This window comes from Drosophila miranda, chromosome 2 (genome assembly GCF_003369915.1).
Source record: "Drosophila miranda strain MSH22 chromosome 2, D.miranda_PacBio2.1, whole genome shotgun sequence".
Taxonomy (NCBI): Eukaryota; Metazoa; Arthropoda; class Insecta; order Diptera; family Drosophilidae; genus Drosophila; species Drosophila miranda.
In genome coordinates, this window is record NC_046675.1 from 23,584,154 (window position 1) to 23,604,918 (window position 20,765).

The following is a 20,765-nucleotide window of genomic DNA, read 5'->3' on the forward strand; positions in this document are numbered from 1 at the left end:
TCAATATAGCTGGGAATATTCGACGGAAGAAAGAATAACCAGAAATTAGTCGTCATAACCGGTTGACAACAATGAGTCCCATTCCATGCACACCCTGGGGGAAATGCATGTTATAGAATTGTGAATATGTTTGTCATCCCAGGCTCCAAAGAAGGCAAAAACAATTTTAAAGATCGGGCAGGAGTTGCAGGGCGCCCGCCGACAGCTCCCCTAGCGATGGTGGCAACTGCCCGCTGAATTTTGTTGAGGCCATTCTCCCGAGAATCTCCTCGGCCTTCTCCTACATTGTTTTTCTTCATGAGCCCTGTTCGGGCTCGTTGATTTAAGTTGAGAAATTTCTTTCTCTAGATCGTTTATTTTTTGTACAAATTTTTCATTTTGGACAGTGAATGCGTGCAATTTTACATGAAAATTTTTAATTTCCGTTTTTTGGGAAATATTTTTCCCATTTAGGGCTTTGAATTTTTTTCCAGAGATTCAATGCCGGATTCATCTTTTCAATATTATCTATTGTTTTTCTTATAACTTCGATGTTTTCGTTCCGATTTCAATTTTTATTTTTTTTAATTTTAGAGAAAAACATTAACTTTCAATTTTGTTAATAAATTTAAAAAAATATCTAGCCTCTTATTTTTGATCGAATTTTTTGCTTAACACCGCTCATTAAGTTCTGCACACACTCTTTGGTAATCCTACGGGTCGCACGCATCCAGTTTTTTTTTCATATCTTCCATGTTTTCGGAGAGACTACCATTCTTCTTTAAATTTCCTTTAACTAATGCCCAATATCGCTCAATTGGCCGGAGCTCTGGGCAATTTGGTGGGTACTCCTCTTTTGACACGAAATTGATGCCTTTTGAGTCAAGTAGCGCTAAAGTTGAGCGGGCATAGTGCGCGGACGCCAGATCTGGCCAAAATATTCTTGACACATTGTGTTTTTCATAAAAAGGTATAAGACGCTTTTTCAAACACTCCTTCATGTACACATCGGCGTTGATTGTCCCTTTTGTGAAAAAGCACTGGTTCTTAGGCCACAGGTGAAAATGGCCTGCCATATTAGCACTTTCTCCCCAAGTTTATCGACTTGAATTGTTGACACCGACTCGTCAACAGTTCCACCTTTAACTTTTGTATAAAACTGAGGGCCGGGTAAAGTTTTCGAGTCCAATTTGACATAAGTTTCGTCGTCCATAATAACGCATTGAGCTGCATCATTGAGCAAGCGATCATAAAGCTTTCGCACTCTCGTTTTGCCGACTTCTACTTGTCGCAGACTTTTTTTTCGGAACTTTTTGTTTTTTGTATGTCTTTAAATTATGGCGTTGCTTTATTCTTTGAACCATACTCATACTTGTTCGCGCTTTTTTTTTTTCCAATTCTCGAACGGACATCGTGTTATGTTTGTGGATTAACGCAAATTTGTGAATAGAAAATATTTACATGCTGAACAGCACTCATCGCCCATTAATTTGTAATAATATTTATAAGAATATAAGGCTACAGAAATGTAGGCTGTCCGATTTACCATCTTTTTCATTATTGAAAAAGAAAAGATCGCTTATGAGGAAGAGTGGTGTCTTCCGAAACAGTCTAAATAAATATATATGTTTTATACGATTTTAAATCTTTTCTTAAACATTCGGCAACGTGGATATGACCCGCGATTGATGGCCATCATAAGCGACGGATGCCCCGCCAATATGTTCTAACAGGTAAGACGTAGGGAAATGTAAGGAAATGCGTTTATATATAATATGTATATATATATATATTGGAGAAGGCCGTGGAGATTCTCGGGAGAATGGCCTCAACAAAATTCAGCGGGCAGTTGCCACCATCGCTATGGGAGCTGTCGGCGGGCGCCCTGCAACTCCTGCCCGATCTTTAAAAATATTCAATCATTCTGTAAAAAATTGCAAATGTCAGGCTCCAGCAGCCCAACAAGACGCCAAACACCGATTCCCGTCTCGAAACAATTTTTAAGCGGCCCATCGATGAGGATGCCGCCCAGGTGAAGGACGACGGCCCGACCAGCAGCCATGCCGTGACATTCGAAAATGTATGCGAATATACTATATTCGGATGACAATACTCCAGGCGAGACGCGATTGGGAGCATCATTTGGACTGAATCGAAAAGGTTTTCGGAGAAGTCGGGTTGTGAGCTCCAAATTGTTGTTTCTGTTTTCCGATTTGTTTTTGTGCGGAAATGTCGGAGCTCTCGAAACTGGAGACACTTTCAAACAAGAACCTCCTGGCCATGTGCAAGGAGCACGGCCTGCCCTCCGTCGGGGTGGCCGACAGCACTCGTGCGTGCATAATCCACGCCGAGGGTTTATTTAATTGAAGTTTAAATTAGCTTTTAAATAATTTAGTTTTAAACAATTTGAACCGACTAATATAATCAAAAGCCATGCCCCCCGAGAAGAAGATTTGTTGCGGAGGTTCAATAACGCTCCAAGAAGTGTGGTTGCGGAGGTTCGATTACGCTCCAAGAAGTTTGGTTGCGGAGGTTTAATAACGCTCCAAGAAGTGTGGTTGCGGAGGTTCAATTACGCTCCGAGAAGTGTGGTTGCGGAGGTTCAATTACGCTCCGAGAAGTGTGGTTGCGGAGGTTCTGGGGTGCCATGGTGCGCACGGTGCTGACTCCCTGCGCACTAGGTTTAGAAGAGTAGATGTTAACAGTTAAAAAAAAAAAATAAAGTCGCGCGGCTTCGACTGTGCTCGCCTTTTTATAGCAATTGGCAGCGCCGCCATTTGCGAAAATGACTTCGAAGTAGCGCAGTCGCGCCGCCGCAGGTCTGCCTTGCAAGAGCGAGAGAGATATATCGGCTGTCGCTGCATGTGTGAGATTTTGTATGCGCTTGCTTCTGAGTACAACAAAAATACGTCAGCCGACAGCGCAGCCGCAGCTGGTGGCTCTCTGTCTCTCTCTCTCTCTCTCTCTGCTTTTGCAAGGTAGCAGAAAAGGGTGGGTTTTGTGTTATATATTTATTGTATACTTACAGTGCCGCTCAACTGAATAGGTTCAACAATTATCCAAAGTCAAACCGCTATATCTTTTTAACCAACTTACCGATTTATATGAAACAATTGTTTGTGCATAGATTGATTCATTGTTAATAAAGCAAGAATAAAAAAAGTTTGTGGTTTCCAGGACACGTTTTTAAAGCTATTTATTAATTTTTTCAAAAACATTACAAACGAGGGGGAACGTTGTGAGTTGTGAGATAATATTAAGCGACGCGACAAAGAGTGCGTGCAAGAGAGACAGAAAATCAGTCTGAGCGTGACGTCAGGCGTTGCGTAGCCACTGCAAATTGATGTGTTCCTTTTGGCTATAAAAATGATCCGATCTAATCCAGATTCAGCAACCGGATAGATATGGTCATTCTCTATGATTGTGCGTTTTTAGTTTTCTCGAATCTGCACTATTGTGGATGCAACAGATTTTCGTTCTTTGTGGGGGCGGAAGGGGGTGGGGCGAAATTCGGAGATATATGTTTTATAGTGAGATCTAACAGGAGTACGGGTACCAAAATTTGGTTACTCTAGCGTTAATGGTCTCTGAGATTTGTGGATGTAAGCCGTAGTATAGGCCTTTGTATACCCTATTTTGTTAATTTTATATGAAAGTATAAATATTGATATGAAGATAAAACGTAACTAATAAAGACCTTTTCTCAAACTGACATTTTTTAAACATATTTATGTATATGATGAGTGTTTTGTATATATATCTCGATCCTGGTACCTATTCTTGGTCTCTGCAAGAAGACAATAAGCTTTAAAATATCGTTGAAATAATATTTAATAATATTAAAATCTATTGAAAATAAATTTTTTTTTTGCCTGGGATGACAAACATATTCACAATTCTATAACATCCATTTCCCCCAGGGTATGTGTGCATGGAATGGGACTCATTGTTGTGAACCGGTTATTACGACTAATTCTTGGTTAATCTTTCTTCCGTCGAATATTCCCAGCTATATAGATATCTTATTTTTGCCCAGATAATTTTATATGATTGCTGAATCAATTTTGATCAAGATTAACTACTTTTAAGTACTCGAAAATCTTTTATTTTGACAAAAAAAACGAATTCGAATTCTGGCGGGCCGGTTATGGCTTTCTCGTAGCTGCTTTATATAAAAAATTCAGCGGGTAATGTAGCCGTTGGTGTGCGCTGCGGGCACACTGGGTACCAGTGCTGCCAGATTTTGAGAGTCACCATAAGCTAGATTGAAGAAAAAATAAGCTGGAATAAGCTAAATACAAAAAAAAGCTGAAAAATAATCTAACAATAAAAACGACATGGCCCCAATTGTTGACTTACAAAAGCAGCAGTACGCTTATGTGGATTCAGTTGGCACATTGCGTAGCCCCTCCGTAAATTCATCAAAAATTTAACCAGAAATTGTGGAAATTTTGTTTATAAAACACTTTTGGCATTTTTTTTGTATGCAAATGTGCAAACATGTGCAATACCATAGTGTGACTGAAACTTATCAACGAATAATTACCATACATATATACACAAAATTGGATGATATATCAAAATACGAACAAGATATATGATTTTTTTCCGATATAACAATACATTCAAATAGCAAAAATTGTTTTGTACCAAATTTTTTGAAGCCAAATAAGCTAAATGAAATTTTAAATAAAAGAGATATTTTTCAAGCTATTTTGTTTTAAAATAAGCCAAATCTAGCTTAAAATAAGCTGAAATGGCAACACTGACTGTATATTTTAACGATAAGTGGTCACACTGATTTACTCGTTTTGTGCGAGATTTTAGTTTTTTTGAACGGTTATTTTAGGCCCTGCCCGTTACAAAAACAATTTTGAACCGAACCTAAATCGAGGGCTAGACTTTAACCAAGTTCTGAGTCAACAGTGGGGCGGTGGCAGTGATATATTGTAGGAAAAACAGGCGTGGGAGTGGCAACGGCATCAGCGGGTGGAACAGAGCAGAGCGGGTGGTGTGGTGGTGGCGGCACGCATTCTATTTAGGGTGAGTGTAGTGCATTTACACAAGACACAAGAAAGCAACGAAACTAACAAATACTAGAGGTAAAAATAGACCCTAAACAGACACTTAAGTGCAATCTTTCAACAGTTCCCTCTGCTGAATGTACTGGCGCTGGTTGTGGCTCTGCATTAAGATGATCTACCAGCTGCTGTGCTGCTCGGTGAGCATGATCTTCTTCTGCTTCAACGTGTTTTGGCTGTTCTGCAACCTGGCCATACCCTGGTGCACACTGAGCCTCGTCGTCGTCTGTGTGGCCTCCAAGTTCGTGAAGCTGCAGCGCAGTCCCAACGAGAAGCGGCTCCTTAGCCTGCTGAGCGCGCCGGATGATTGGCCGAGCTACTGGCCCATCGCTAATCGGGCGGCCGGCTACGATGCGCCCGAGAACTCGAAGGCAGCAATCAAAAAGGTGACGTCATGAGGCGGTGGTTGCTTCGGCCCTTACCCCAGCAAAAATCAATAACATCCCTCATTTTCAGTGCCTAACACGTGGATATCGGAACGTGCTTCTCGATGCCGGTCTCACATCCTGCGGGGAAATTGTTATAGCTAACCCCAGTCGCCTGGCTGTGGCTCAGCAGCCGTTGAGCGAGCTGCAAAAACTCAACATCACGGAGCAGCATCCTATGGGGTGAGACATGAGCCTTATGCAAATCAAGTGGAACTTCACTAAACTCAAATGTCAATACACAGGTCCCACTTCGAGGCAGAGTCAGTGACCACGCTAAGGCAGCTCTCCGACTATGTGGAGGCGGAGGCTACCTCGGCCACGCTCTTCCTGCGCCTGCACGACAACAGTGCCCGCATGCTCGACCAGCTGCAGAAGTTTATGGCCGCCAATGAGGCGTTTACGCAGCGAACAATTGTTATTAGTCGCTCGCCGCTTGCCATTTATCAGGTATGCATAGAGGAGGATGCTTCTTTGGGGATGCTTTTGATGCCTGTTGTTCTTTTCAGCTGCGCAAACTGCGTCCGGAGATCATTTGTGGCCTGTGGCATGAGACCTATCTATCGCTGGCCATACTCAAATCCTCTACACTGATTACCTCAATCTATGGTGCAATCTTTCGCAATATCATTGCCCCCGTGATCGGCATAAGCGTCGTCTTTCTCAGCAAAGAAGAGTTCAATTTGTAAGCCATTCATTGGTATTCTCTTTTTGGATTACTCTTTAATGTTTAATTGGCTTTTGGCAGGCACATTGCCGACCTGTGGCGCAATGTTGGCGTCCGTCCAATCGTCTACATGGTGAACTCGCCCAACGAGAAGCGCTATTTTCAGAAGACCATGAAGATCCAATATTTGACCGACTCGCTGCGCTCCGAGCCGCATCTACTGATGAAGGCCTAAGGTGTTCCATTCACCAGCGAGGAAGTCAACGAACACAACTCAGACAGGAGCGCACATACAGAGAAACTGTTTGCATTTAGCTGCGCCACACTTAATTCTTAAGAGTAATTCGTTTTGAGTGCCCACGTTCACTCCCCTCCCCCACACTCGATATGTGTTTATAAAATGCGTTTTTAGTACGTGTTCCGTATCTGTAGAAGCTTTTGAAAGTATTACCCGTTGTGCACCAGTACCACTACCTGTACCAGTGAGATTGAAGCTGTATATTTATGTCTGAATAGGTTTTGTGCTTTATTTATTGTCCGCTACAGGATGCTTTTTACATTTTATTTTTTCTATTGACGTCCTGTTTGTTTTTTTATATATGTTTTCTATTTAATTATGTCTATATTTTCATATACCCTGCCTGATATGTTCTGTTCTCAAATTTTGTACGATATTTCTACACATGTACTATACTCGCATGTACACAAATGTATACCCCATAAGGTAGTATATTGCTTTTTTGATGTGCTCTATATATGTATATATATATGTATGTAGTATATACAAACATACACGCGCAGCTTTTCTAGAATGCCGAACATTTGGCCATTTTTCACAAATGTTCCCATTGTTATGCAGATCCCAAAAGAATAACTTGTCTAAGACCAAGTCCCGACACCAAATACAATTAAGCTTCTTACGTCTAATCCGAGAAAAGCAAACGAATTGTGTTCCAACGAGCATTATCTATACGACTATACCAAAAAAAAACAATGATGAAAATTTCATTTTATTACGACACGATGATCCGATGAGTAAATAAAGATAGTGGAAAAGATTGATATAAACTCAAAAATCAAGAGTAAGCGTTTTCTTATAGATGCATCTGCTCAGCTTGTCAGCATTTGTATTACCAGTCGGTAAAGGGTTTAGATAAATAACGCTTATAAGGGTTTTCTTCCGTTTTAATATATTGTATATTGCTGAGCGAGAGAAGCTGCCTGTACGGTGTTCGAGGTATTCGGTGTGCTGGCAATGGTATAAATTCTTCAATATTACCCTAACATGACTTACCAGACGGCCGAATCCCTCATCGAAAATGTGGATCATAAGTTAATTACATGCCATCCACTCATCCAATATAGTATCCATCTAAACCAGACTCCTGAATCTGGTTGTTATATAATCATTCTCTCGTAGGTTCAAAATTGTGGAGGCCACCGATTTTCGAACTTTGTGTGGGCGAAATAAACTTGTAACAGTGTGATATCACAGGAGTGTAAATAAAAAATTTCGTTGTTTTGGCTTTTTAGTCTCTGAGATCTAGACGGACGCATGGATGGACAGACCAGACATGGCTACATCGACCCGGCTATTGGTGTTGATCGAGATATATGGGATCGGAAACGCTTCCTTCTGGGTACTACACCCCCCATCCACTTCCACCACAAACCTAATATACCCCTATACTCTTTGAGAATCGATCCGAAGGTTGCATATGGTCAACTTTGAAAGTTCATAGGTATCTTTTAAACTTATCCGATTTATTCAGTTTCGATTTTCCCACCTCATTTCGGCTGGTCCTGGTGAACGCGTCCATTAATTGTAGATTGGAACAAAGTTTTTTTTAATTTTTCTTTATTATTTGGGGGGATGTCTTACATTATATATGTATATGTATGTATATCTGTATATATGGTGTGCCTAGGTCTATTAAGGTCTTACATTTCTGAGCGAGGGAATGGGAACCTTTTGCGGGGTGACAGGACAGGGATGTATGCACGGAGTACTAATGATAGAGCTTAGAAATAGCCATGCATCGAGTGTTCGATAGATGTAATTTTATTTTATACAGAAGTTCGTAAAGTGTGTGAAAGCTTAAAAAAAATTGTACGATAGAGAATATTTATATATGTATAAACAATGGGGCAAATGCAAGATGCAAATGAAGTTCCTTATTTGCGGCGGGAGCGTGTCGCTCTCTTGGGCGCCTCGTCGTTGCTGGTGGCGGAATCTGCCACTGGGAGAGTGGCCTCGAAGTGCACCTTCTTGGCACGGCCACTGCGTGCCGTCGAGGCTGAGGGGGCAGCGGCTTCCGCCGACGGAACGGGCTGCATTGCCTCTGGCTCGACAATTGGGGCTGCCTTGGCAGCTCGTCCGCGTCCACGGGCGGCTGGTTTTTTGGCGGACACAGCCACCACGGGCTGCTCTGCAGGCTCCTCGTCAGAAATGATCACCGCTGGAGTCTTAGCACGGGCTCCGCCACGTGCTTTCTTGGTGGGCGGCTGGTCCTCTGAATCTGGCTCAGTCTCGACCTTGGCTTTGCGTGCGTTGCCGGCTCGTGCCGCATGCTTGGTGGGCGCTGCAGAATCTGCTTCAGCCTCATCCTCGGCCTTGCGACGGGTGCCACGTCCTTTGACTGCGGCGACCGTTGCTACCTCTGTTTCCTCGGCCACCTTCTTCGCTGCAGGTGCATCCTCGTGCGGCTCCTCAGTGCCGGCCTTTCCCCTGCGTCGCCTGGGCGTGGCTGGTCTGGGCGTGGTGTCCACAAGCAGCTCCAGGGCCTTGACCGTCGGATTCCTCTGGCGCCGGCTGCGGGACGGGGTCGGCTTGTCATCGTCGGGGACTTCTGTGTAGTTCTTGCGCGGCAGATTTCGTCCCTCACGTCTCTGCGAAGTTGTGGGGTCCGGCAAGGTCACCGTGGCCATCTCTGGAGTGGCTGGGGTAGCTCTGACTGCCTCTTCGATCGGTGGCCCCTTCTGAGAGGGTGTTGGCGTGGTGGGATGCACCTCCATCTCGAGCGTCTTGGCAGCTGCTGCCTTGCCGCTGGTCACCGGCTTTCGGTTACGTCGTGATCCAGAGCTGGGCTTGTCATCGTCGGGAACTTCTGTGTAGTTCTTCCGTGGAAGATTGCGTCCCTCGCGTCGACGCGGCGTCAGTTCATCCTCGGTGTGGGAGGGCGAGGGGTATACCCCATCGTTGGGCTTCTCTGCGGACGCCAAAGCGGTGGCAGTAACGGTGGCAGCCAACTCTGTGGTCACATCCTGCACATTTTTCTGTGCATCGATACCTTCAGCTTGGGCGGAAGCTTTGCGTCCTCTTCGTGCCGTTGTCTTTTTGGCTTGGGGTGTCCCCTCGTCGACACTCGTCGATGGCTTCCGGAGAGCTCGCGTTGGCTGCTTCTTCTCTGCTGTATCCACATCCACGCTTGGTTTGCGACCGCGTCGCGTTGGCTTTACCGTTGATGCTTCCTGGATCTCGGGAAGAGGAGTCTCCAGTGGTGGGCCCTCTCCGCTGTGACGCTTTGATTTGGGCTCCAACTGGTCGGCCGTGCCCTCCTCCACGGTCGCCTTGCGTCCGCGCCGCCGAGAGCTGGCAGCCTCGACATGCTCCACTGGGACATCCGTCGTCTCGGCTGTGGCTTTGCGTCCGCGTCGCCGTGCCTTGGGCTCCTCGTCGTCCAGCAGCAGCTTCTTTGGCTCTGGCTCTCGCTCGATTTCCTCAGCGATCTCCTCCAGATGATGGTCCACGGGCTTCATTGAGGCTGATTCTTTCTCTGGTGTTGGATCTGCTTTCTGTCCTCGGCGCCTGGGATGCTCGGGCTCCTCCGGAGCTGCCACCTCCACATCCATGGCAGGTTTGCGTCCACCTCGCTTGGGTCTGTCTGCCTGGGCATCTGGCTGGCCCTCTTTAGCTGGCTGCTGACTGGCCTCCTCGGTTTTTACAAGCTCTGAGGACTTGCGGGCTCGTTTCAGGGTCTTCTTTGGTTCATCCCCAGCTGGTGGATCTTTTTTGATGGCTGCCAGATGCTCCTGGGTTTTGGGGTTGTGTGGATCATCCTTTGTGGCCTCCTTCTCTGCTGTTGGAGCTCGTCTGTGTCGCTTTGATGTCTCAGGCATAACCTCCGTATGCTCCTCCTGGACCACTTCGGGTGTTTTGCGACCTCGTTTTGGGAGCTTCTTTGGCTCGGAGTCCACTGTTTGATCTACTTTAATGGCTGCCAGGAGCTCCCGGGCTTTGGCCTTCCGTGCTTGATCCTTCTCCGCTGATGGAGGACGTCCGCGTCCACGCTTTGTTGTCGAAGGAAGCAGCTCCTTGGATTCCTCCTGGTTTCGCTTTGGTGGATCCATTTGTTTAACATGTTCGGATGGCATGTTGTCGTCTGTGATGGGATTCAGAATCTCCTCCGTCTTCGGCTGTGCTTCGTTGTCCTTTGCCTCCTCTGATGATTGCTTGGACGGCTTTCGTCCCCGTCTCGTGTTCGTGATGACTTTCTTTTCCTCGAGGATTGGCTGTACCTCGTCGGACGGTTTGCGGCCCCGCCGCCTTGGCCTCTCCGATTCGCTAGCCTCTGCGGTTCTCTCCACGGACGAGCCCTTTTTGGCCCTTTTGGCGGCTGGCTGAATCTCCTTTGCGGGCGGCTGCCCGTCATTGCGTGCCAGTCTTGTTACCTTCCTCGCCTCCTGCTTGACTGCTTCTTCTGCAGCCACCTCTGGCTCTTGCTTTTCATTGTTTTCTGCATCCTTCTCTTCTTCAACATATTTCAAGGTGTTTTCTTCAAGCGCTTGATTCCCGTTTTCAGAATTACTTTCGAGCGGCTTTTCCGTCGCTAGCGTATTCCTTCTGTCTCGTTCAGACTCAGTTGCGATATCCTGTTCTTCATCCAGAGCGGATCCAAGTGTTTGTGTCTCGGATACGGAGGCACCTGTCGTTTCAGTTGGGGCTGGAGTAAGCTCGAGTGCGGCCTCTCTTGGTGTATCTTCAGGGGTTGCGGCTGCAACTTCATCTTCCTTTGCAGAACCACTAGTATATGATTTAACAGACATGGCTTTGGGCTCCACAACCCCAGCGGGCGCACCCGAAGACGAAGGTTTCTCTGCTTCAGGGGCTTCTGTTGCGGCTTCCACTGTGGGTGCTGTAGGGACTTTCTCCTGCGAATCGTGGCTCGAATTTGAGTCGCTCAACTCAATCACATCATCATCTATATGGACCTTAGAGGGGAACACTTTGGTGGTGGTTTCCCTTCTATTCACGTGCAGATCCACAGGATCGACTTGCTCTTCCAGCATGTCCATGGCCTCATCGCAATCCTCATCGTCATCTTCGTCGTCATCTTGGCTAGAAGTTTCTTCTTTCGGGGACGACACTGACTGACTATCGTCTGATATTATTTGGATCTCGTCGTTCGCACTTTGACCTGTACTTGCAGATGGTTTGTTTGCAGCATTCAAGCCGATTATCGACTGATTTGTGGGGGTCTCATCGACCACCTCTTCAGACTCTGATGTTGAGGAAACTGATTGTATTTCCTCGGTGGATAAAGGTGTGCTTTCATCATCGATGCAGATTGGAGCATTGGGAGCAGGTTCCTTAGTAGAGTCTGATCGAATCTCTACTGATACCTGTCCTTTGTCTGGTGATGATTGAGAGAGTTCTCCCAATGGCTCCTGAACTGCAAGTGGAGCGGGCTCTTCCTGAACGCTAGAAGTCGGAGCATTGGGAACAGATCCCCTAGAATGTTCGGAGCGAATTTCTGCTTTTTCTGGTCCAGGAACCTCGACTACAGGTGATGGGGTGCTTTCCTCAGCGATGGAACTTTTGGCACTAAGAGCAGGTTCCTTAGTAGATTCAAAAATAATCTCTGATGTTTCTTTCTCTGCTGATGATTGAGGCAGTTCCTTTGATTCCCCTAATGCCTTCTCGACTGCAAGAGAAGGGGTGCCTTCCTCAACGATAGAAGTTGGAGCACTGGGAACAGGCACTTTAGAACTTTCAGTCTGTGCGGATTCCTCTTCCTTTTCAGGCAATGGATTCTTAACAGGCTCAACTGCAGGTGGTGGGGTGACAGATCCCTCAGCGATAGAACATGGGGCACTAAGAGCAGGTTCCTTAGTAGATCGCAAAACAATCTCTGATGTTTCCTCTTCTTTTCCTGGTGTTGATTGAGACAGTTCTTTCGCTACATCTACAGGCGCCTCAACTGAAGGGGATGGACCTCTTTGCTCAGCTTCAGGTCCGGTTTCTGTTTCAGTTTCTTGTTGAATATTCCGCTCTGGTGTAGAGATAATCCCTTCGACTTTGTGTTCATCTGGAGTTGCTTCCGAAACTTTCTCAGAAGTTGAATCCTCTGGAGAAGCAGCCGCTTCGTTGGTTGTGCAGGCCTCGGGGATGACTTCCGTCTCAGATGTGGACTTCATTTCGCTTTCTTTGGGTAACTCGATGGCTGTGGCTGTTGGTGTTGCTTTAGGGTCTACAGCTGAGACGTCAGCAGTGATCTCATCCTCCGTCGTGTGGCCAGAAAGTGACTGATCGATGCTCAAGGCATCCCCTGGAATGACTTTGTCGTCGTTAGTCGATTTCCTCTGGACTGAAGTCTGTTCCGAGGTCAATGTCTCCGCTTCGTGGGCGAGTTCTTCATCAACTGCTTTAAGGAGTTCATCGCTTGGGGATTTGCGACCATCTGAGGTGGCCACCACATCTTCAAAAGTGTTGGAGTCATCTAATTGGATGTCCTGTTCGTCATTTCCGTTCTCTCTGGCAGGTTCCTTCGTTAACTCCATGTCTGTTGATTCCTTCAGAAGGAAAGCCTCTTCAGGCTTCCTGATAACAGATTTGTCGCTGGGAGACGTTTTCTCGGCAGCTTCCGAGGCCGATGTTTCCGCATCCTGGCCATTGCTCCGTTGACCTTCACTTGGACTCTCGTTTTGGGTTGTGTCTTCTGGCTTTGCATCTTGTTGAATGGCATCCTCTTTATCCTTTCCATCTGCAGGTTCTTCGGCTGGAGATGCTTCAGGTTCTGGCATTTCCTCGACGGTAGAAACATCTTCAAGTCGGTTTGAGGCATCCAATAGAATCACCTCATCTTCAGCCAAACTTATATCCTGCGCTAGATCCCCGGCAGTTGATTCATCCAGATTATTTGTTTCCTTTGCTGTGTCGATTGCGGATTTCGTGATGCCACCCTGCCCTCCAGCTGCAGGTTTCTCGTTTGCCTCCGCATCGCTAGGCACGTCCAGTGGGGACGCGTCCTCTTTCTGGTTTCGGCTGGGCTCTTCCACTTTGGGATCATTGGTCTGCTGATCCTCAGATCGAATTTCATCTAGCGTGGTTTCCAATTCAATGGCATCGTCTTGAATCTCTTCAATTAAAGAGTCCTCTGGCACCTCTTCGATAAAAGATTCCTCTGGCACCTCTTCAACTAAAGATTCCTCTAGGGCCTCTTCAATCAACGATTCTTCTGGCACCTCTTCGACTAAAGATTCCTCTAGCACCTCTTTAATCAACGATTCCTCTGGCGCCTCTTTAATCAAAGATTCCTCTGGCACCTCTTCGATTAAAGATTCTTCTGGCACCTCTTTAATCAACGATTCTTGTGGCGCCTCTTTAATCAACGATTCCTCTGGCTCCTCTTCAATCAAAGACTCTTGTGGCACCTCTTCAATCATAGACTCTTCTGGTGACTTTTCAATCAAAGATTCCTCTGGCACATCTTTAATCAACGATTCCTCTGGCACCTCTTTAATCAACGATTCCTCTGGCACTTCTTCAATCAACGATTCCTTTGGCTCCTCTTCAATCAAAGACTCTTGTGGCACCTCTTCAATCATAGACTCTTCTGGTGACTTTTCAATCAAAGATTCCTCTGGCACATCTTTAATCAACGATTCCTCTGGCACCTCTTTAATCAACGATTCCTCTGGCACTTCTTCAATCAACGATTCCTCTGGCATCTCTTCAATCAAAGATCCCTCTGGCGCCTCTTTAATCAAACATTCCTCTAGCACCTCTTCGACTAAAGATTCCTCTAGCACCTTTTTTATCAACGATTCCTCTGGTTCCTCTTCAATCAAAGATTCTTCTGGTTCCTCTTCAATCAAAGATTCTTCTGGCACCTCTTTAATCAAAGATTCCTCTGGCACCTCTTCGATTAAAGATTCTTCTGGTACCTCTTTAATCAACGATTCTTGTGGCGCCTCTTTAATCAACGATTCCTCTGGCTCCTCTTCAATCAAAGACTCTTGTGGCACCTCTTCAATCATAGACTCTTCTGGTGACTTTTCAATCAAAGATTCCTCTGGCACATCTTTAATCAACGATTCCTCTGGCACCTCTTCAATCAAAGATCCCTCTGGCTCCTCTTCAATCAAAGATTCCTCTGGCGCCTCTTTAATCAAAGATTCCTCTGGCACATCTTTAATCAACGATTCCTCTGGCACCTCTTCAATCAAAGATTCCTCTGGCACCTCTTTAATCAAAGATTCTTCTGGCACCTGTTTAATAAACGATTCCTCTGGCACCTCTTTAATCAACGATTCCTCTGGCACTTCTTCAATCAAAGACTCTTCTGGTAACTTTTCAATCAAAGATTTTTCTGGCACCACATCAGCTTCTTGCGGTGGATCGATGATGGACGTGGACTCTTGGTCAACAGTTTCTAAAATGCTGAATGCATCCAATTGAATTGCCCCATCTTCAGGTGGTGTCTCAGCTTCCTTTGGACTTTCAGCTCTGCTGATGTCTTGTGTCACGTCCACTACATTTGAGTTAACTTCCAGACTATGGGCTTCTTTTTCTGGTTCACTTGCTGACTCTGTAGCAGGAGACGCTTCGCTTTGTTGTTCCCCAGCAGGCTTGGGCGCACTAGAAGCTTCCAATTCTTTGTGTTCGGATTCGTCTGTGCTTATAGCCGTCTCATGGGATAGTGTCTGTGGATCTTCGAAGTCAATTGTATCTTGAACAGCGTTTACAACAGCCGACAGTCCCAGGATATCCTCTACCTCAGATCCTTCTTCGACCAAAGATACATCGGTTGGCGTTTCCTTTGCTTCTGGCATTTGCTCAATGATATCAAAGCTATTCTCAACTGATGGAGTATCTTCCTTTTCCTTTGGAGCTGGATATTCTTCACAACTCTCCTTCTCCTCCTCATCTATGTCTCGGACTGCAATCTCTGGGGCCTCCTTGATTGGTGACCTCTCTTCCCCAGGCTTCCTTTCAGTGCCCTTGTCTGTGATGCTTTCTTCTGGCAGCTCTTTGGGTGCCGATTCAACTTCAACCTCTGACTTTTCGGCTGCGCTTTCCTCTGGCAACTCCTTGGAGGACGATGCTTCCACTTCTGATACGAGTATTCCCGGTTTGGCAGCTGCGATTTTCTTAGTTGCGACTGGGCTTGAGACGTTCAGCTCAATGGCCGAATATTCGATTGTAGAGTCCAGAGGATAAGTCTCGGACTCGGTAATCGTAGCCTCCACGACAGAGGAGACATCCGTTTCTTTAGCCTGCGGTGCTTTGGTGTCTTTGCTTGAGTCCAGTTCAATTATCATTGAAGAGTCGTTGGGCATGGTGTTGCCTTTGGTGGCATTGATGCTGCTTTCAGTCGTGATGTCTTGTACTTCGATCAACGAAATCTCATCGACTAAAGAATCGACGGCTTCTATGGATTCCTCGACAGATATAGGTATATCTTTGCCATTTGTATTCGTTGGGTCTGTGGCAGCGTGTTTGTTGGGCGATGTCACAGCAGATTCTTTGCTTGAGTCCAGTTCAATTATCATTGAAGAGTCGTTGGGCATGGTGTTGCCTTTGGTGGCATTGATGCTGCTTTCAGTCGTGATGTCTTGTACTTCGATCAACGAAATCTCATCGACTAAAGAATCGACGGCTTCTATGGATTCCTCGACAGATATAGGTATATCTTTGCCATTTGTATTCGTTGGGTCTGTGGCAGCGTGTTTGTTGGGCGATGTCACAGCAGATTCTTCCACCTTCTTGTGGGGAATGTCTTTTTTTGCGATTGTCTCCTCATCATCGCTGAACACCAAGGGTTCGCTCAGACCCACGATTGAGTCAGTGTCGGAACGATTGTCACTCGGGATCGGTTCAGATGGCGGACGGACGCTCTGAACCTTGGTCTCCTCCACGGTCAAGTCGCCCGATTCAACACCAGAGACTGACACTACCAGAGGGTCGGAGAATATCGAATCCGAGGTCTGATCCAGCAGCTGGATGCCGCTTATATCGTTGGCGCTTGGCGAGGTGTCCCTGGACGCCCCTCCCTCCTCAGTCAGTGTGCTGAGGTTCAGGTCCGCCCTGATGGCAGCTTTGTAGGTGGTGCTGGTCGTCGCAGTCTTCCTGGAAGTCGTGGCAGCACTCAAGTTCATCAGGTCCTCCGACGAGACCGATTCGTTTCGCTTGGAGGCAGCCAGGGGATCGGCGTCAGTGGCTGTGCTGACGGAAGTCACATTTATTTCGAATTCACTGTCGTCCGCATGCACAGCGGACGTGCTGGGTACATCGTGGAAGATATTGTCCAAGGGCAGGGTGTGCCTTCCAACGCTCAAATTGCAACTTATCAGCACCGAGTCGCTGGTGTAATCCTTGCGCGAATGTAGCACCGCACTGGCTGGCTCATTGGGGACCATGATGTTCTTGGCACTGGGTGTCTTCAAAATCCGGTCGAGGTCCCTGCCTTCTGGCTCTTCCGCTGGTGCTCTCTGCCTGCTCCTTCGCGGCGTGTCCGAGACGCTGTCAGAGCGCTCCAGCAGCTCCTCAATGTTGCCCAGAATGGGCGAGGCAGGCATCTTGGGGGTCTGCATCAGTTCCCGCAAGCCCTTGTACAACGGCGTGCTGCAACTCTTGGGCGTCTTTAGCATATCCCTCAGGCCATGATAGTCCACATTGTCGGGCTCATCTGTGGCCAGTTCCGTGCCGTAATCCTCGTCTTCAGCGGCCGCTTTTTCTTTTTCTGTAACAAAGCAAACACTTGAGATATATTTAATCCCAAGGACGTGTCTAATTCTCAGCCTACCATCTGCCGGAGCAGCTTCCTCCACAATGACGCCCATGTCGCCGACGGATTCATCGACTAAATTGGTTCGCTTGGGCGTGTTTAGCAGGCGCTTCGACTGCCGCGTTGGCGTGCCCATCTCCTCTGTCAGACGACGCTTTCGCGTGGGCGTGGCCAGGGCCTGTGTATCGGCCGCAGAGCAAGAGGCGCGTCGCGTGCGTTGTCCGATTACATTCTGGTCGCTATTGACCTCGACAGAGGCTCGGCGAGTGCTGCGTCGCGGAGTGGTGGCCAAAGTCCTCTGGTCAGCGGAGATGCGCCGCGAACTCCTTCGAGGCAGGGGTGTACGTAAAGCTGGAGCTTCTTTCTCCACTTCCATAGCCGGCTTCTCAACTGTTGACGCTTTTACAAGGGAAGCTTTGTCCTCTTCAATCGTCTCCAGACTCTCCAGTTGGTCCTTTTGTGATGCTTCTAAAATCAAGGCTTGTTGAGGGCCATTCATTCTGAAATGCAATTCATGTCTTACCTTCTGCATTGGCTTTCGGATCTGTGGGGAGCTCCTCGCAAATGCTGTCGTCAATCAAAACCGCACCTGAAGGAAAAAAGGGTTTATGCTGTACGAACTGGACTCGATTCAAAGATTCCTTTTCCCCACTTACCCTCGACGATTTTCTCGGGCAAATCTACGTGAATCTCTTCACATATGATATCCTCGATAATGGGAATCTCATCTACTGCATCTACTGGTGGCTCTTCAGTGGCTACCGCTGTCTTGGGACTCTTTAAACTGTCTTCTATGACCTCCTGGATGGCTTTAGTGCTGCCCATTTCTCCGGCCATTAAAGAAGCAAAAGCCTCGACTGTTGATCCCGCTCTGCTTGGCTCTCCTCCGCTTTCATCATCATCATCCTTGATGGTAAACGTGCGGCTCAGATTATCCCCAGAGTCGTCCAGCTTCTCCGGGGTGGAGCATTTGCTTTTGGATATATTGAATTCCTTCCCCACGCTTCCGCTCGTTTGTGGTGTCAATGGGGCGATGGACGAGGCTGGCTTGGGTGATCCATGCCTGGGTGACCCGATCCTAGGCGACTCTAGCTTGGGGGAACCATCCCTGGGAGAGTTGCTGAGGGAGCGTCGAGCCTTGGACACCAACTTGTTGCTCATTTCCACATTGGGACTGCGCCTGGCCCCAGCCAGGGACTGCCTCATCTGGGACAGTTTGTTCTCCCGGGGACTGGCAAAGAACAGAGATGGTCGCTTGCGAGGCGAGGTCCTGGGTGTCTTGGCCTTCTCCTGATCGGCCGCTTGTTGGGCAGCGGTTCGTTTCAGTGGATGGAAGGGCAGACGAGTCGGTGTGGTGAGGCACTGACGACGCGCCTGCAGCAGAGATGGTCGCTTCGGCGCGGCCACAGGCGTGGTTGCCTCTGCTCGATTGGCAGCAATCTGCTTTTTGGTACTCGTCAGCAGAGCCCGTTTCATCAGGGACTGTGGCGTTCGCTTGGGGGTCGCCGCAGCCGCCAGTCTCTTGGGTGTCTTGGCCACTTGGTGCGACGGAGCTGGAGCTGGAGATGGCGGCGTGTCCGCTTGGGTTATGTCTATGACGAGCGGCGAGACACCTGACGATTCGTCGGCGCTGTCGGACACAATGATGGGCGTATGCTTGAGCGTAGGACGCAGCTTTTGTGGTGTTGTCAGGTCAATGAGATACATGGAGGTCTTCCGCCGGGTCTTCTTCGATGTGGATGGTGTGCTGAAGTCGAGCAGATCCCGACTGCAGCTGTCCTCATTCAGCTCCGACAGCACGCTCTTTGGAGTGCTGTAGACGCTCTTGGGCGTGGAGATTGTCGCCACGTTGGGTTTGCGGACACATGTGAAGGACTTCTCCGTCTTGACACCAGTCTCGCGGGGCGAGAACGAGGTGATGACCACATCGGAGAGGGCGCAGAGCTTCAGCAGCTTTTTGTGACTGGCTGGTGGGGTGGCGGTGTTCTCTTTGTTTTGCGTGGCATCCAGAAGATCTACTTTCGGAGTCTGACCAGCTTCCGCTGCTGGCTCGTCGTCTGCATTTGGCGGAGTCTTGCAGCGTAGGCTCTCGTCTGCCTCCACATGGGCATCGCTTTCATCCCGCGACTCAATCGAAGTGTTGCCCTCGTCATCCGAATTGATGCAATAGCGAAAGCTGCAAAAAAAACATTGATGATTATAGGGCCAAATTCTAGGACAACCAACATATGTAGGGAATATGTGTGCACAGACACAGACACAAACGGAAAAAAAAACACACACACAAACACACCCAGAGTGATGAAGGATATTTTAGGGTTGGCCGTCGTCTACCTGGGTGACTGCCGGCCCTGCCAGACGGCTTCACTTACTTGTGCACGGTCAAACGCTTGTCGATCTGAGGACGGTGGGACTGCAACTGTAAGGGAAACAAAGGGAAAGTTCGTCTTGAGAAACTGTACTTGGTACTGTATGTGGCCTCTGCAGATACTCCGAATCGACATACCTTCAGGGATGGGCAGGAGTTGGAAGCCTGCTCAACGGGCGACAGGCGTTCGGGAGTGCGCGGCACATCCTCCGTCTCGGAGATCTTGGGGAACTCCCAAGTGTAGACCTGATTGAGTATGGTGATGCGTCCGCCATGTAGCAGCGGCCGCTTGCCGTGCAGAACCTTGTCGTTCAGATGGACGAGCTCCTTGAGCGATTTGTTGTTGATGGTTACCTGGGGACGAGCACATGCTGTTGATAGGGCAAATCGATGCACTCCCCCCCTCCACTCACCCTGCCGAAGGCGTCGCATTTTATTTCGCAAAGCATCTCCTCAACCTGGGGCCCATCCAGGACCAGGTCACAGGTCAGATACGAACCCACCTGGAAGGTGCGTCCTTTGGCCGCCACAACCACGGGCAAGCCGCTTTCGTCAACATACCGCAATTTAGCGCCATCCAAAGACATTTTGATGGAAATGCTGCGGCCCGGCCGCAAAGTAGGGGTGTGAGTGGCGCAACTTTGGCTTTGGCTTGGGTGCAAAAAAAAAACCGAAAAGAAGCCGCACGGCGGAGGAGACGAGCGAGACTTAAGCGAGTCGCGAATAAACACCTGGCCGAATAGTTGTTCACAGTAATTGGTACACTTTTCACACAACAACTATGCTATTTCCCTCTTCAGTTCGATATTTTTAATATCTGACGGAATTTTTTTTTGCAATGGACGCGCGAGTGTGACCAATTGCGCCAATGTAGGCGTTAAGTTCGAAATTGAGTTCCTTGGGGCTGACAGCTCGCTCAAATGTATATTATGCAGGAATAGGATTTCCAGTTTTTCATTAACAAACAAAATAAAAGAAAAGCTACGTTTGCGGATTTTAGCTGGTTGTGAGTCGATTCATGATATAACTACACTTAACACTTAAATAACAAGAAATAGTCGAGAATTTCACGAGTTGCATATGCTAATCTGGTCACACTAATAATTGATATCGAAATAATATTAAAAAAATTTGGACGAGAACCGATGTATGAGCGTATTATGGTCGTTGAAACATAATTCATCATTCGTATAAAATTAGCTAGTAACATTAGACCCAAAAACGAGGTATGTATAA

General features: G+C 47.5%; 2 protein-coding genes and 1 long non-coding RNA gene across 6 annotated transcripts; 1 reads left to right on the plus strand and 2 right to left on the minus strand.

Annotated features, from left to right (window-relative positions):
- The first annotated feature begins 4,748 nt into the window (after nt 1–4,748).
- Nucleotides 4,749–7,228, plus strand: LOC108154134 (glycerophosphodiester phosphodiesterase 1). Of its 2 annotated transcripts, none has more exons than XM_017284268.2 (6): nt 4,749–5,022; nt 5,092–5,446; nt 5,517–5,668; nt 5,731–5,935; nt 5,995–6,170; nt 6,234–7,228. In XM_017284268.2, exons 2-6 carry the CDS (start codon nt 5,141–5,143, stop codon nt 6,385–6,387), a joined length of 993 nt encoding a protein of 330 aa, XP_017139757.1. In that variant the 5' UTR covers nt 4,749–5,022; nt 5,092–5,140; the 3' UTR covers nt 6,388–7,228. The 2 variants fall into 2 exon arrangements, with proteins under 2 accessions (XP_017139757.1, XP_017139756.1); XM_017284267.2 differs by having other exon boundaries at nt 4,750–5,022; nt 5,128–5,446.
- On the minus strand, nt 6,703–7,729 carry LOC117187388. Its single transcript, XR_004472075.1, has 2 exons — nt 7,447–7,729; nt 6,703–7,373 (listed from the first exon to the last, which is right to left on the minus strand). It is a non-coding gene; the product is annotated as an uncharacterized LOC117187388 (long non-coding RNA).
- Nucleotides 7,730–7,997: 268 nt separating this feature from the next.
- On the minus strand, nt 7,998–20,427 carry LOC108154118 (titin). Of its 3 annotated transcripts, none has more exons than XM_033389946.1 (8): nt 19,943–20,427; nt 19,668–19,883; nt 19,534–19,580; nt 17,818–19,337; nt 17,685–17,750; nt 17,180–17,629; nt 14,022–17,116; nt 7,998–13,697 (listed from the first exon to the last, which is right to left on the minus strand). In XM_033389946.1, the coding sequence occupies exons 1-8, from the start codon at nt 20,114–20,116 to the stop codon at nt 8,328–8,330; spliced, it is 10,938 nt and encodes a 3,645-aa protein (XP_033245837.1). In that variant the 5' UTR covers nt 20,117–20,427; the 3' UTR covers nt 7,998–8,327. The 3 variants fall into 3 exon arrangements, with proteins under 3 accessions (XP_033245837.1, XP_033245836.1, XP_017139732.2); XM_033389945.1 differs by having other exon boundaries at nt 7,999–15,885; nt 16,117–17,116; nt 19,943–20,422; XM_017284243.2 differs by having other exon boundaries at nt 7,999–17,116; nt 19,943–20,422.
- Nucleotides 20,428–20,765: the final 338 nt, after the last annotated feature.

Coding starts and splice junctions, on each gene's coding strand:
- LOC108154134 (XM_017284268.2), top strand. CDS start 5,141: ATGTACTGGCGCTGGTTGTGGCTCTGCATTAAGATGATCTACCAGCTG. Junction 5,447..5,516: donor CGAAGGCAGCAATCAAAAAG/GTGACGTCATGA, acceptor CCTCATTTTCAG/TGCCTAACACGTGGATATCG. Junction 5,669..5,730: donor ACGGAGCAGCATCCTATGGG/GTGAGACATGAG, acceptor GTCAATACACAG/GTCCCACTTCGAGGCAGAGT.
- LOC108154118 (XM_017284243.2), bottom strand. CDS start 20,116: ATGTCTTTGGATGGCGCTAAATTGCGGTATGTTGACGAAAGCGGCTTG. Junction 19,338..19,533: donor AAGCGTTTGACCGTGCACAA/GTAAGTGAAGCC, acceptor TTTTTTTTGCAG/CTTTCGCTATTGCATCAATT. Junction 17,751..17,817: donor GCCCGAGAAAATCGTCGAGG/GTAAGTGGGGAA, acceptor TTTTTCCTTCAG/GTGCGGTTTTGATTGACGAC.